At 42.8% G+C, this 13,832-nt stretch overlaps 1 protein-coding gene across 1 annotated transcript; it reads left to right on the top strand.

The window, feature by feature from the left end:
• Positions 1–854: 854 nt before the first annotated feature.
• On the top strand, positions 855–7,592 carry nr2f1a (nuclear receptor subfamily 2, group F, member 1a). The gene is made up of 3 exons (XM_033972202.2): positions 855–2,164; positions 3,387–3,914; positions 6,410–7,592. The coding sequence occupies exons 1-3, from the start codon at positions 1,732–1,734 to the stop codon at positions 6,682–6,684; spliced, it is 1,236 nt and encodes a 411-aa protein (XP_033828093.1). The 5' UTR covers positions 855–1,731; the 3' UTR covers positions 6,685–7,592.
• The last annotated feature ends 6,240 nt before the right edge of the window (positions 7,593–13,832 follow it).

Genomic DNA, 13,832 nt, shown 5'->3' with positions numbered 1-13,832 from the left:
AGTTTGACCAGAAGATGCTGCACACTACCGCAGTGCGCATGCCAAACACTAAACACTGGACACATAGGAACACGCTCTAAACCAATGACGACACATTAATTCTCAGTAAAAGAGACAGCGCTAAACACATGCATGAAACTTTGGAGACTATATTCAATCAACGTCCTGCTCTCGTTCCTCGTGCGCAGTTGATTTGTCTTGCGTATAAGTGTATTGTTCCCTTTTTGCCTTTAACCCGCTTTTTCTCCTATTCTATCCAGGGCTTCTTCCTCTTTTTGGTGACAATAGACGGCCCATACTAATCAGGTTTCAAAGTAAATAGCAGCGCGGGGCGAGCTCAATGTAGATTGCGCCTGTCAGAGCCCCCCAACCTTTCAGCCGAGGATGGCGACACTGTAAAAATAAAGTTCAGCGTCAAAAGCAGATGAGAATTTACTGTATAGACACCGGGACAGGACCAGGGAAAGCGCGCGCTGTGGGTAGATGCTCAGTTTTGGTGAGAACGTTTTCTACAGCCTGATAGCGACATAAAAGCTGGACTATGTGTCAAAATATGGTCCATAGGCTGCAGTCTTTAAACCGTGTCTAAGCGTTTTATTACAAAAAATCAATTATTCCGGGATTTCTAGTGTATTTCCCTCAGATTAATAATATGACTTTCGAAGATACGAACAGTGGAGACCCCTGACTTCAGTTTCGTGACATTTTTTACAGTGAACGAGCGGAGGGGGACTCTAACCAATGGAGAGAAAGAGAGGGCTTGGCTATAACCTTAGCCTCCCATTTTCTCTCTCGCGCGCTCCCCCCTCTCCTCCTCTCCTCCTCCTCTATGCAGGGCTCTGGCCAGTCAGTCGCCTTTGATTATCAGTCTCCAGCAGCCCCTCTCTTGGCTCCTTGACATGAGCACCATATAAGGCGCAGCGATCTCCATAGAAACGTGTCAGTTTCAATAGTAGTGTCAAAGTTCACTATATACAGACATTCGCGCAGATCCCCCGTTTCGGAAACATTGCTCTGCTGGTCCTCTCGTTTAAGCGCATTCATTTTTGGTCTCTCCTTCTTCTTGCATATTCTATTAGTTGTTGGTGTTTTTCCTCTTCTTTTTTGAATCTTTTTCTCTTCGTATCTGCCGGGAGAGGAGAAACTATACATGGGCACTTCATTCCGCGGCGTGGTTTGCCTTCGCAGACGGGAGAGGTGATGAGGCTTATCTGAGAACATAGATGTAAAAAGCTCCAGCGCTTCAGTTTTCCTCCTCTCCTGAACGACGAAGACGGGAGTGTTGAGGAGCAAGGGGAAGAAAAGAGAAAGGAATTTATCTCCGCAGCTGCACTTCTTTGGATCGCGTCTTTGCAGCGGAAAAGGTTTTTCTACTCGTCCCTACGTCCATGTGAATTGCTCATCGTTTGTTTGTGGCTGTTTTATAACAAACTGCATCTGTCACGTTTGGACTCGGGTTTTCCTACAAAATTAGAGATTCCTGAATGGCTGACTGCAATTTACCTTGGAACTGGCCTCCCGACACTTGCGTCTCCTGATCGGGTGTCTCTTTCCTCGCCCCGCTGTTCTGAATGTATTGATCGCATTGTACTCCATCGTATCCCATATGAGTCTGCGTGCACCCGTTTGACTTTGCACTGTCCTGTCTTTTGAGATCGACCTTTTTTTCTCCAGAACGCTCCACCAACATCAGCGACCATTTCGCTTTATAGCACTTTCCGTGGCCGAGATATGGCAATGGTAGTTAGCGTCTGGCGAGATCCGCAGGAAGACGTGGCCGGAGGACCTCCGAGCGGCCCCAACCCAGCAGCGCAGCCGGCGAGAGAGCAGCAGCAGGCGGCGTCTGCGGCACCGCACACTCCGCAGACCCCCAGCCAGCCAGGACCCCCGTCTACACCGGGGACCGCGGGGGATAAGGGGAGTCAGAATTCCGGACAGAGTCAGCAGCATATTGAATGTGTGGTTTGCGGAGACAAATCGAGCGGCAAACACTATGGTCAATTCACCTGCGAAGGATGCAAAAGTTTCTTCAAGAGGAGTGTACGGAGGAACTTAACATACTCATGTCGTGCCAATAGGAACTGTCCCATTGACCAGCACCACCGAAACCAGTGCCAATACTGTCGACTGAAGAAGTGTTTAAAAGTGGGGATGCGGCGGGAAGGTGAATATATATAAACTGTAGCCTGTTTGAGCCACAGAGCAGCTTAGAACCAGGCGTGTGGGGATGTTACCTACAGCTCACATAGGATACATGGAGTCTGCTCATACACAAACACACATGTAGATTTTAAAGGAAGCTTAATGAATGTTCTGATTAGTGTCTGCGTTTGGAAAGAGGGACAAGGCCAGTTTAGCCTCAGTAGCTGCAGCAGCTTTTGAACGTAGCTCGCCTCTAAAACGTCCAGTGTACAAGTCAAATTTGTCTTTCCTTTGCAGTATAACCCTCATTAAGCCAAAGCTACAGCAGATCTGCTGTTAGATATTATAAAAGAGAAGCGGAGGATGTGAGGGGCTGTGTGTTTAGTCTGTACACGGCTTCACAGGCTGCACCAAGTGTAGCTCACATGTTTACACTGGTGTTTATCCAGTGTCCTTTTAATTGCGTTTTTGCTCGAACAATCAACAAAATACAAATCCACGCGTAAAACTGAGTGTAGATGAGTGATGTGTAACACGCTGCTCCAGCCTCACCAGGGTCAGTGTTTGTGCTTGCTGCTGCACCTTAGGCCGTAAAACTTTATAACATTAACATGGAGAATATATTTTATAATTTAGTAAAAGTCCACATAATTTACCTTTGCTGTTTACACCAGTCACACGTCTCCATGACACTCACCTTCAGCTCTGAATATTTCTGTTAAATGACTGGCGGATTACTTTGATTTACTCTTGACTTTTTTCATCTAGATCATTTTTCTCAACGTTATTTAGTTACTTTATAATTATGGATTGCAATATAATTTATGTATTTATTTATTTTTTTTATATAAAACAAAGGTTTATACCATTGTGTAAACAAACCACCACATTTGCCTTTATTGAAAATAGGATGAGCAGCAGAATGCGCCTAAAGTCACACTGTGTAATATTTTAATTCTACAAATAGTGTCAGTTAATGCAACATCACATTTGACTTGAGTCGTGCTTGTTCTGGATCAGCAGGGTCAGAAATAGAGCTAGTCCACATCGTGTGTTTTGGATTTGAGCCCTTCAAAAGACAAACACATTTGCCACATGATTTAAAAAGCTTCATAAAAGATGATTTGACAGAGTTTAATGTTAGAATCAGGCTTATGAAGTTTAACTTTGCAGTTGTATTACTCATGGACAATGTTTACCAGTCCTGGATGCACATTTCCTCTTTTTCTCTTTCTTTTTGTCAGCGGTTCAGCGAGGACGAATGCCTCCAACCCAACCGAACCCAGGCCAGTACGCGCTGACCAACGGGGACCCCCTGAACGGCCACTGCTATCTGTCCGGATACATCTCGTTATTGCTGCGAGCAGAGCCTTACCCAACCTCCCGGTACGGGAGCCAGTGCATGCAACCTAACAATATCATGGGCATCGAGAACATCTGCGAGCTGGCGGCTCGCTTACTCTTCAGCGCCGTGGAGTGGGCGAGAAACATCCCTTTCTTTCCCGACTTGCAGATCACCGATCAGGTGTCCCTTCTCAGGCTCACGTGGAGCGAGTTGTTTGTGCTAAACGCGGCCCAGTGCTCCATGCCTCTCCATGTAGCCCCTCTGCTCGCCGCGGCGGGCCTACATGCCTCCCCGATGTCGGCGGACCGTGTCGTGGCTTTCATGGACCACATCCGGATCTTCCAGGAGCAAGTGGAGAAGCTTAAGACTCTACACGTAGACTCAGCAGAGTACAGCTGCCTTAAGGCCATCGTACTTTTTACATCAGGTGGGTGTCCAACATGTCACAAAGAAACAACAACAAACACATTAGGCCCGTGTCCACAGGGCAGGTCTGAGGCGCAGTAAAACGCGCCTTTAGTGGAGTTTGTGTTGGGTTAGAACAGCTTTTCTGTCGACAGCTTCTTATAAATCACGTTCCCATGTCACCTGCTTCACCGTTCATAAGTCAAATCAAAGCAGACAGTTTTAAATGTCATCTTAAAGTCCCCTCCTTTTAGGTGTTGTGTTCCTATGTAAATGGGTGTGTTTCTGTTTGTTGTATTGATAATATTCCACAGACTTGAACAGGTGTCAGATACTGCGTAAAGATGAAGAGTCTGTCTTGGTGAGACAGTGTATGACGGCTGATGCACATGGATATTAGTGCATGCTTTTATCCTTGTTTTGTGTACAACACATGTCTTGGGAGGGCAGGAAATAACCCACAGCAAAGAAACAAACTGCTGGAAGTTGAGTCATAGCCTGTATATCACAGAACCTCGCGTCTGCAGCACTGCTGTGTGGAGTTCACACTTTGGGAAATGGTTACTTTCTAGTTATTTATATTTTCTGTTTTTCGTGTTGATTCTAGTCAGAAAGCAGAGGTGTGACAGCCTTAATGATGCTGCTTGACATCAGGTCTTGATGCTCCAGTGTATTTGATTCAAACGTGTTTTTATTTGGCACCATGTGATTGGTCTGTGTGGAGCTACAGAGGCAAAGAACGCCTCAACTCAGGTCAAAATGTGAACTTTAAGAGCTCTTTATTGCTTAATTAATTACATTTTATTCCTATATCATTTATTTTATAAAGAAAATTATATTATGTTTTATAATTTTGTTCAGATTTATTTATTTAAAAAAACGTTCAGTTTTCCTTGAAAGCCACAAACTTCTCTAAATATAAAAAAATAAAATAAAATCCAAAGCTCTAATATAATATAATATAATATAATATAATATAATATAATATAATATAATATAATATAATATAATATAATATAATATAATATAATATAATATAATATAATATAATATAATGTTTTATTTTTTAGGTGAATGATTCTAAAACACATTTAGATTTAAGAGCAAAATAACATCCATTTTAGATTTGCCATTCACACATCGTGTTTATTTGGTACAAAGGTAAATAAAGAGAGGAGACCTCGTGCCTATTGTGTTTTATAATAAATATATAAATATAACAAATGTCATTAAACATAACAAGTGCCTGGCACAGTGTTTGAAATGACATAAGGAGCAGAATATTCAAACATGGCGATTTTAAACTTCACTAATAGGCTAATAATCATTGCACAAAACCCTTTCGGAACCCAGTGGCTTTTATTTGTTTACTTTCTTGTTTTGCTCACATAAAGTGTTAGAAAACCGTGAATAAAAATGCGCCGTTTTGTGGTGTTTTTGAAAAGGCTGCGGGGTCATGGGGTCCACGCTTCACACTCTCTCTAATCTGAAGGTTTCTTTTTAGTTAAAGTTATTTTAGTTATTCTCATCAGAACTAAATTTGAAGTACACGTCTAAAGCTTCTCCTCAGCGTTTATCCAGACAGATTTGCATAGCCTACACAAGCCACAGCCGGCCTCCCAAAGGTCACAGTAAATCAGCCCGGGTCTGCGCCGCTGCTCCCTGGTTCAGGAGGTTATTATGTCCCGTGGAAGTGACTTATAGCTCAGAATAAAATCACCAAATAACTTAAAAAGCAGTTTTAACAAAGGCCGTGCTGCTGTAGGCGAGACCTACTGTTTGTAGAGTGAAAGTGTTGTTTTAGCCACACACACACTCGCTTTATGGACTTTGATTTTGCTTATAATGTTTGCAAGTTCACCGTGCGTAATTTACGCTTGGGTGTACTCCCGATCACCGCTCATTACATACGTTGACTGTCAGTTTTCTCTGATTTTGCTTCACTGTGTTGACTTAACCTCATCCAGTAAGTTGGCCACCAGGTTTTGTCTTAGTCTGTGTGAAAAACAGGCCAACAGTGGTCTATGGAGAGAAGAGCGGGTAAATGACTTAAAAGCTTACTGCGCACTAATTAGGTCACATTACAGCCAGTGTAATTTCAGATTCATCAGCGCCATTTATGATGCCTTTTGCACAAACCCTTGCTCTGGAGAGGCGTGGCTTTAGAGCATGTTATACTTTTATCCCAACAGTCACTTTTTGGTCCTATTATTTGTTATGGGGACTGGCAGTAGAGACGTGCCTCTGCGGGGTCGTGCGCCTGAGCCCCTTGTTTATTTTATACGACAGTAGCACTCGCTCAATATGATGTAGCATGTTTGGCCGCGTGTCTATTCATTACACATTGCCAATAATTCCTACAATAACACTCTGTTCACGTATATATGCTACAGTTCGTGACAAAAACATGTGATTACTCGTAATATTTGAATGCAGGATTAAAGCACATTTGTTAAAGTGCTATTGTAGCCTTTGTGTTTGTGTCTAACCACGTGGCTTTTACTGTGTGTCCCGCAGACGCTTGCGGCCTGTCAGACGCTGCCCACATCGAGAGTCTACAGGAAAAGTCCCAGTGCGCATTGGAGGAGTATGTAAGGAGCCAATACCCGAACCAGCCTAGCCGATTTGGAAAGCTCCTGTTGCGGCTGCCTTCCCTGCGCACTGTCTCCTCGTCGGTAATCGAGCAGCTGTTCTTCGTCCGCTTGGTAGGTAAAACTCCTATTGAAACCCTCATCAGGGATATGCTATTATCCGGGAGCAGCTTCAACTGGCCTTACATGTCCATCCAATGATCCTTATGCGAAGGTGGAAAAAGCAGAGGGGGTCAAACGGACCAAAACACAGTCCCCCCGACCTATATGCTTCTCCAAGAACTACTATAGGACCTTTTGTGATAAACTTAGAAGACATGACTTTTTCTGTCTTCTGGGACTGAAATGGAATACGTAATGTACAGAAAAAATATTGGAACCGGACTTTGTGTAAATTTACCCACATCTTCAAGAACAGTACACTTCATTTTGTAAAATATTAGTCTTTATTTTCTTTTCTTTTTTGTAAAAAACGAAAAACACAAATAAAATGAAAACCATCTTATGCGCAGTAAGAAAAAGACTTAGCGGGAAAACAATGTTTCCAAGCAATTATAAGAATTGTCCTGTGTCTATGTACCTCTCTGTTTTGTATTTTTTCTGGTTCTAAACCAGGCTTTCTGTGATTCTATACTAATAATTTTTGATATAACCTTTTGCTTCTTATAATGAGTGCGATATATGTTGTCTAAGCTATGTTCTCCAAGAATTAAAATTGAAGTGAGAATTTAAAACAGGAAAATAAAGAAATTTAGACAATAAGATTGAGTCTAATCGCAATGACAATATCAATAATGATGATGGTTGAGCCTTTTTTGTTCCCAATTGATACGATGGACCTGCAGCAGCAGCACACTGACCTCCAGGACATTTAAGTGAAAAAGGACGGCCAAGAGCAGCAAAGGAGAGACATGAAATCAAAAGCACTTTTAATATATCATTTCAAATACATTTTTGTTTGTTTTGTCTTGAACGAAAACACTTTTCATTGTTTCTTGAATTTTATTGGTTGTTGCCTTCAATTTGCTTACTTCATGATGCAGCTTTTGCAGAAGGGTCGGTTGATGAAGTTGTGTGATGGTAACTGTACTATTAAAAATGAAACAGGCAACAATGTCTCCTTCTCACGCATTTACTTGGCGCAATTGTTAAGTCAACATGTCCATATATATTCCTGTTGTATTGAATTGTATTTTTTTTTTTTCTCAAAATGACGTGGGAAAAGTGGGATTGTGAAATAGACGCGGGATTAAGCGTTAGATCTGGTGTAAAATGGTCACTATGTAGAGTAACAACATCTGATACACAGACAAGCAGATATATCTGTGCATATCCCGAAAATATCTATGTTGTGTATTTTTATGACATGATTCCTCCACCTCTGCCTCTCGTGGTTTAATCAAAGTGATTCCCCACAATCCAAAGCGTGTTTCCTTGTTTCCTGGAGAAACACATTGATGGTGCCCCTGTATTGACGTAGGCGTCTTTCGGCTAAAGGTTTAGGCCCTGCTGCAAAGCTGCTGTGATATGCGTGATCAATCTGGAAAATGTATTTTACAGCATGTAAGCCAGTCGATATGAACACCGAACGTGATGCATTGTGTGGCAATAGAGAGAGTGTGGAGGGGGAGGAGGGGGACAGAAACAAACGAGACGGAAATGTGTAAGAGGAGACAACATCAAAAAGAGACGCGGCCTTGGTTTTGCCTGATGCATTCACACTGTAATGAGAACATCGATAAGTCCTCAGTGTGTACATAGTTTTCATAGAGTCTGTGCCCTTGGAGCGCACGGGTGTGCGCGTGGCAGGACCTGGAGCCTCCGTGTTGTCATTTGCTGTTGACAATTATAACAATTGCCTTCATCATCCTGCCGTCATTCCTCTGATACTTCTTGATGGTGTGCCACATCTCCATCCTCACGTGCAGTGACTAGACAGGAGCCAGCTTCCATACAGCACTGTCTGAATCTAATATGGCCATATTTGTTATGTTGTGTAGGCTGGGGGAGGGGTGTGTGCGCCCCGTGGCTTTATTTGTCAGTATTGCATGTCTCGTCCAGAGTCGTTAATATGAAACTATTAATTACTTGGCTCTTTAGCTGTAGGTTGTTCTTTTAGCTGTCCTCACGTGCTCTCATATGATTTTATTTGTCGTTGTGCCTGGCAGCTCTTATTAGAGGTATAGTGTTTAGAGCAGACACTCAGGTTTGATTCGCCCTGTGAATATTGGCGCTGCTTTTGTCTTTGGCCTGTGGTGTTTTTTCTCCAAAACTCAATGGGTCACGAGTCTAATTATTAAACAGATCGTGCACCTGATACCTACCTGACACTGGAGATAAGACAAGGCGTGGAATAATTTCTTAAGTTGCAAAAAGACACGTAATTCACACTCCTGTGTAAATATCCAGAGGTTTTGGGCATTTTGAAGAAAACGTAAATGTGGTTTTCTGTTCGCTTCTTTTTGCAGCGAAACTCACGTTTGAGCCACTGATACTTATTCAAAAATACAATAAAGTGCCTAAAATTCTAAGAATAGAGCAAATACGCAAGTCTTAAGAGCAAATCAAAACGCACAAACGTGCCATGTGTTCCCAATTAACGTGGTACTAAGGAGAAAAGTCAAAGAATAGGAATTTCATTTTTCAAGTGCGATAGGATCATAAATGAAAACATTATAGGCCTACAACATCCTAAATATTTCTGTAATTACATTTTATTAACAGGAACAAGCATTCATCACAATTCTTGTCATTTTAAGCGATGACAACTTATCAGAGCTTTGATTTAATGACACGCACAAAGAAAAAACGTGAAAAAATGGCCTGTCCTGTCAGAGCTGTGGTGGGTAAGGGAGATGGATTTGTGGCACGCTGTAGGCCTCATTTGTGCCTCTGTAATTTCGGAAACTCCGGTTACCAAAGTGTTACTGCGAAATGAGTTAAATAACCATTTACCTTTGTCTGGTTTCATTCATCAAACCACAAGTGGAGGACTCCTAACATGGGGGCTATTTGTTTGCTTTACACAAGCAGCTGGGTGCGATTTCACGTTTGAGATATCTGTCTGAAAGCGAAACATTTATTATCCCATGTTGTCAGGAAACCTATTTCTCAAAAAAAGTCTGTGCGAGTCGTGTTTTAAGCGGCACTGGATACGTCCTATTGGCGTTACACGTCACTTCATTTCACTTACAGGAGCTTTGCTTTCTCCTCCGACACATTTGACAAATTCCGCTGTTTGAGACAATAACCATTTTCAAATAGCGGCTCCTTTATGTGCGCGTGTGCGCGAGGGGCGGGGGGCTTTGAAGTATGACGCGGCTTATTTCTCATATTGTCTCATCCAGTGCGTAACGGCGATGGCTGTAAGTGCTTTGCTCTGCTATATAATCTACGTAATGTTTGTTGCATAAAACAGTGAGACAATAGCCTCATAGTAATGTTGTATTACTCAAAGTGACTTCCTTGTTGAATTGCCATTAAATTGAGAGAGACGTCACAGTGCTCCATCCTCCCCTAAAGCCAAAGGATCAGTCGAACATACGGCTGCGTGTACGAGCAGAGCCAGTGGTTGGCTTTATGTGGATACATCCATACGCGCTTCCTCTGTGCAGTGCGTAGCGCGTAAACGCCACAGTTTACGCACGCGTGCAGAAAGAGATGGGGAGAGGGAGAGATTGTGGGAAAAGCCCAGATAGCTGTGTAAGCGGATCCCTTTGTGTTGATTTAGGAAGACGTTTGCTGTATATAACGTTCAAGGCTGATAATATCATTGCCTGGCCAGATAAATAAAGCATTGGCCAAAAGCATTGGGTCAGCTATCGATCCGCTTTCTGCCTGTGCGAGGAGGGAGGGAGAGAAGAGGAGGGGGCTGAGAAAGGAGAGGAGAGCAGGGAGAAAGGCAGGGAGACCTCACTCATTAGCATTCCACAGCCATGGACTAAACGCTGACAACTAACAGAGATATCCAGCTCCCCGCCACAGCACACCGCTGCCTCTCAACCGTTTGTCTTTATAGCCCCTGGCCCTTCATTTACAGCGGACACCCAGCTCCTCAGTCTTTCTGTCGTCATTACAGTGGTTTTATTTGTGTTATTTTTTCCTTCACTCACGCGTTTTGTGCGCAGCAAATAATGGAATTTTGCCATGTAAAAAAAAAAAAAAGAAAAGAAAAGAAAAGAAAAGATAGTTTGACTAAAAATGTGTAGAAGAGCAGTGCCAAACACACTGCCTCTGGAGCCTGGCTGTAGCTGGGGATAATACTGCAGTTAATATAAAAGATGAATAAGAGAAAATCCATGAGTGTGTCCATTTTAAGGTGATCAAAATGGAGTTAGTGGAGTGTTTGTTTTAACTCGAGCAGAACACTATTTACACGTCTTTTTCAGGAGGTATATCTTAATATGGGCTCAAGTTGTGACAGCTGTTCATCTGATAGTAACTTCTTTCCAAGTTTTTTTTTTTTTTTCTCTCCTCCCACCCCGGGGCCCCCCGGTCTCTGTCTTGCTTTGTTGTTTTTAAAATATGCATGTCTCTCCGGAATGCCAGTCACGGGTCCAAACTTTGTGTGTCCCAACCTCCCACATGATGAAATGATCCTTTTAAAGCGGACTCAATATGTCTCTATCTGCACTCCTCTTCCTTCTAAAGCTCCACGCAGACACACACCACATTCATTAAAACACAGACTTTTTCAAGCAACCAGGAAAGAAGTGACTGGATCAAGTCAACTCTGTCACTGGATGGATGGATGAAGATACGCAAGAGGAAAAAGAGGAAAGTAAGACAAGCTTTCACTTTCTGTCTGTCCTTCGCAGCTACTCGTCTGTGTGCGTGTGCGCGTGTTTATTCCTCTGCTTTTGCCTCGTGTTGTTCCTGTGTGTTCTCAAACTTGAAACGGATAGAACCAAGGGGAGTGAGCGAGAAGCGGAGATGTGTGAGCGAAAGGGGAGGAGGGTTACACGTAAAATGTGAAAGAGGACGGACAGACATGCGCTCGTGTGTTTGTGTGTCATCACCAATACATTTATCAACACTTGGTTAAGGTTTTAACGGTGTAGTGTGGTGCGTTCATTGTTTTTCACAATACATCCCCAAAACTAAAAGAAAAACACCCGGATGTTCAGTGCGGGAAGTGATGAGTTTTACAGAGGAAAATCGTAAATCGGATGCAACAAGAGGAACTCAATTCTATCTGTCAAGTTTGAGAGGAGGCACCTAAAACTTTGACAACTCCACAAACCTGATGAAACGCCGCACAAAAACATCACGTGCATGACTTTGTGTGGAAGTGATTGGATTGTATGACTTTATGCTCCAAATAATCTAAAGTATATGTCCTACTGTGTGTGCTTAATAGTTTGTGGAGAAGCGCAACGCAAAAAATGTGACATCCCTTTCTTCTAATGTGATGTTATTTGTCAGGTTTAGTGAGCCCAAATAGTGGTAAAGAGGTGTACACTTTATATCGTCCTCTGCCTGTTTTGCTACATAGATGGATATGAGCATTAATCATTAGCCCCAGAGATATAATGACAGCTAATGTGGTTCTTTTAGGAATGGGCATACAGGCGTTTTAAGGGCACCCTAATAGTTTCCAAATGGCGTTTTACTCAACAGCCTCTTGTTGCAGTTACATAGGCATGTATTTCTGCATGTCATTGTTATTCCATATCAGGCTTTTGGCTGCTTGTATCATGATAGACAATTATAGAACCAAAGGATCATTTTCCGTCTGTACCTGGACGTGCTCTGAGGGTTCACATCGACTTCTCTTAGTTTTGGATACGCAGGGCTCTCATTTCTTTCCTGTGCCACCCCACACTAGACATGTTGATAAATACATGTCCTTTTCCCATCTGAGTCAGCATCATTCATCACACACGTCCACGTGCGCACTGGCATTGTCGCGCGTAAAATGGAGCAGAAGAGTTTGGCGTGAAACAAATCTGAAATGTTGATGTTGCCAATATTGAAATTGTTGTAGCATAATTGTGTGATCATTTGCCTATGAGTGTGTTGCTGTAAATTAATAAATGGCTTAGGCTACTTGATGAACTTGTACCGTGCGTTTTGATCCTATATGTTGTATGTCTCGCTTAAGGCTTGGATCACTCCACTGAAGACCAGTCGCCCTGTGGTTGCAAACTCTTTGTGGCCCCACATACCGCTGCTGTGATTATAGAAGTGCCTCCTCTCCCTTGTTAAAAGCTCTAATCTAGCCTCTGTGTCGCTCCTAAAGCGGGCACACCATGCCCCGTGTGTGTGCGTGTGTGCACGCGCAGGAGAGGGGGTTGAAAGAAAAAGGGAAAGGACAGAGTGAGGGAGAAGGAGGGGGCAACGGAGTGGCCCTTTCCTTCTTTTGAGTGACACGACCTCTCTCTTCTCTTCAAAGGCCATGCAGAAATAAACGCATCTCATTTGAATGGCGATTTTATTCTTTCGGTGGTATTTTGCAGCCAACATTTCTGGAATAGGAATGTGTGTTTTTTGCAGTCTTGAAATCAAGAGATGGTTCTGGTGGAGGGCTATTCAATATTCCCATCTCCCCACACGCTGTATTCGCGAGTCACAGAGAGGTGTTTTGTCCATACTGCACTAGAACCTACCCCCTTCTCCAAAGCTGCTCACATTCATTTGCATCTGCTGATGATATCAGTAAAGAATTGCTGGCACCGTATGAGGTATGGTGGGGGGCTTATTTGGATAAAACTGGACCGCAGAGTGGACTGGGCCCTAAAGGTCAGTCGCCCATTCTTGTTAAGGTGGCAGGGGGTGGTGGGGGGTGGGTCGGCGTGAGATTGCCAAAGAGGCTTATTTGAAAGCGGGCGTATATTTGAGGCAGGGGAATGAAAAGAAGTGGACCACAAAGCTTATCATACTTCAAATACGCCCTGTCACATCTTCACTTGGCCCATTCCCTGCGTACGGTCATTTTGTGACGGGTGGGTTTTCTGCAGCCAACCGTGGAAGTACATGTAGTAGAACACAAAAGGAAATAACAAGGCAAACATAAAGAAACACAAAAGAACAAAGTTTATTAGACAAGACCGCACTTTGTAGGAATGTTGTCGAGTTTCTATATTATTGAATATTAGTTTAGTTTTATAACGCATTAATACCAAAACAATGCATAATGAAAAGCACAGAGAGGTTTTTACCCAAGTATCTCCTGCATCTTCCAAAGAAACCTGCCTAATAATAAAAATAAATACATCAAAATATATCCATGAATAACATATAACAAACATGTTCTATTTTAGACTAAAACAGTGAGGTCTCCTGTGCCAGAGGTGAGGCCTGTTTCACTCTGTGCACACTCTGGTACATCACTGTTACACTGCATTAGC

This window comes from Periophthalmus magnuspinnatus, chromosome 9 (genome assembly GCF_009829125.3).
Source record: "Periophthalmus magnuspinnatus isolate fPerMag1 chromosome 9, fPerMag1.2.pri, whole genome shotgun sequence".
Classification (NCBI taxonomy): Eukaryota; Metazoa; Chordata; class Actinopteri; order Gobiiformes; family Gobiidae; genus Periophthalmus; species Periophthalmus magnuspinnatus.
Note: the sequence above shows the minus strand (reverse complement) of the source record. Positions and strands in the feature narration are given on the sequence as shown.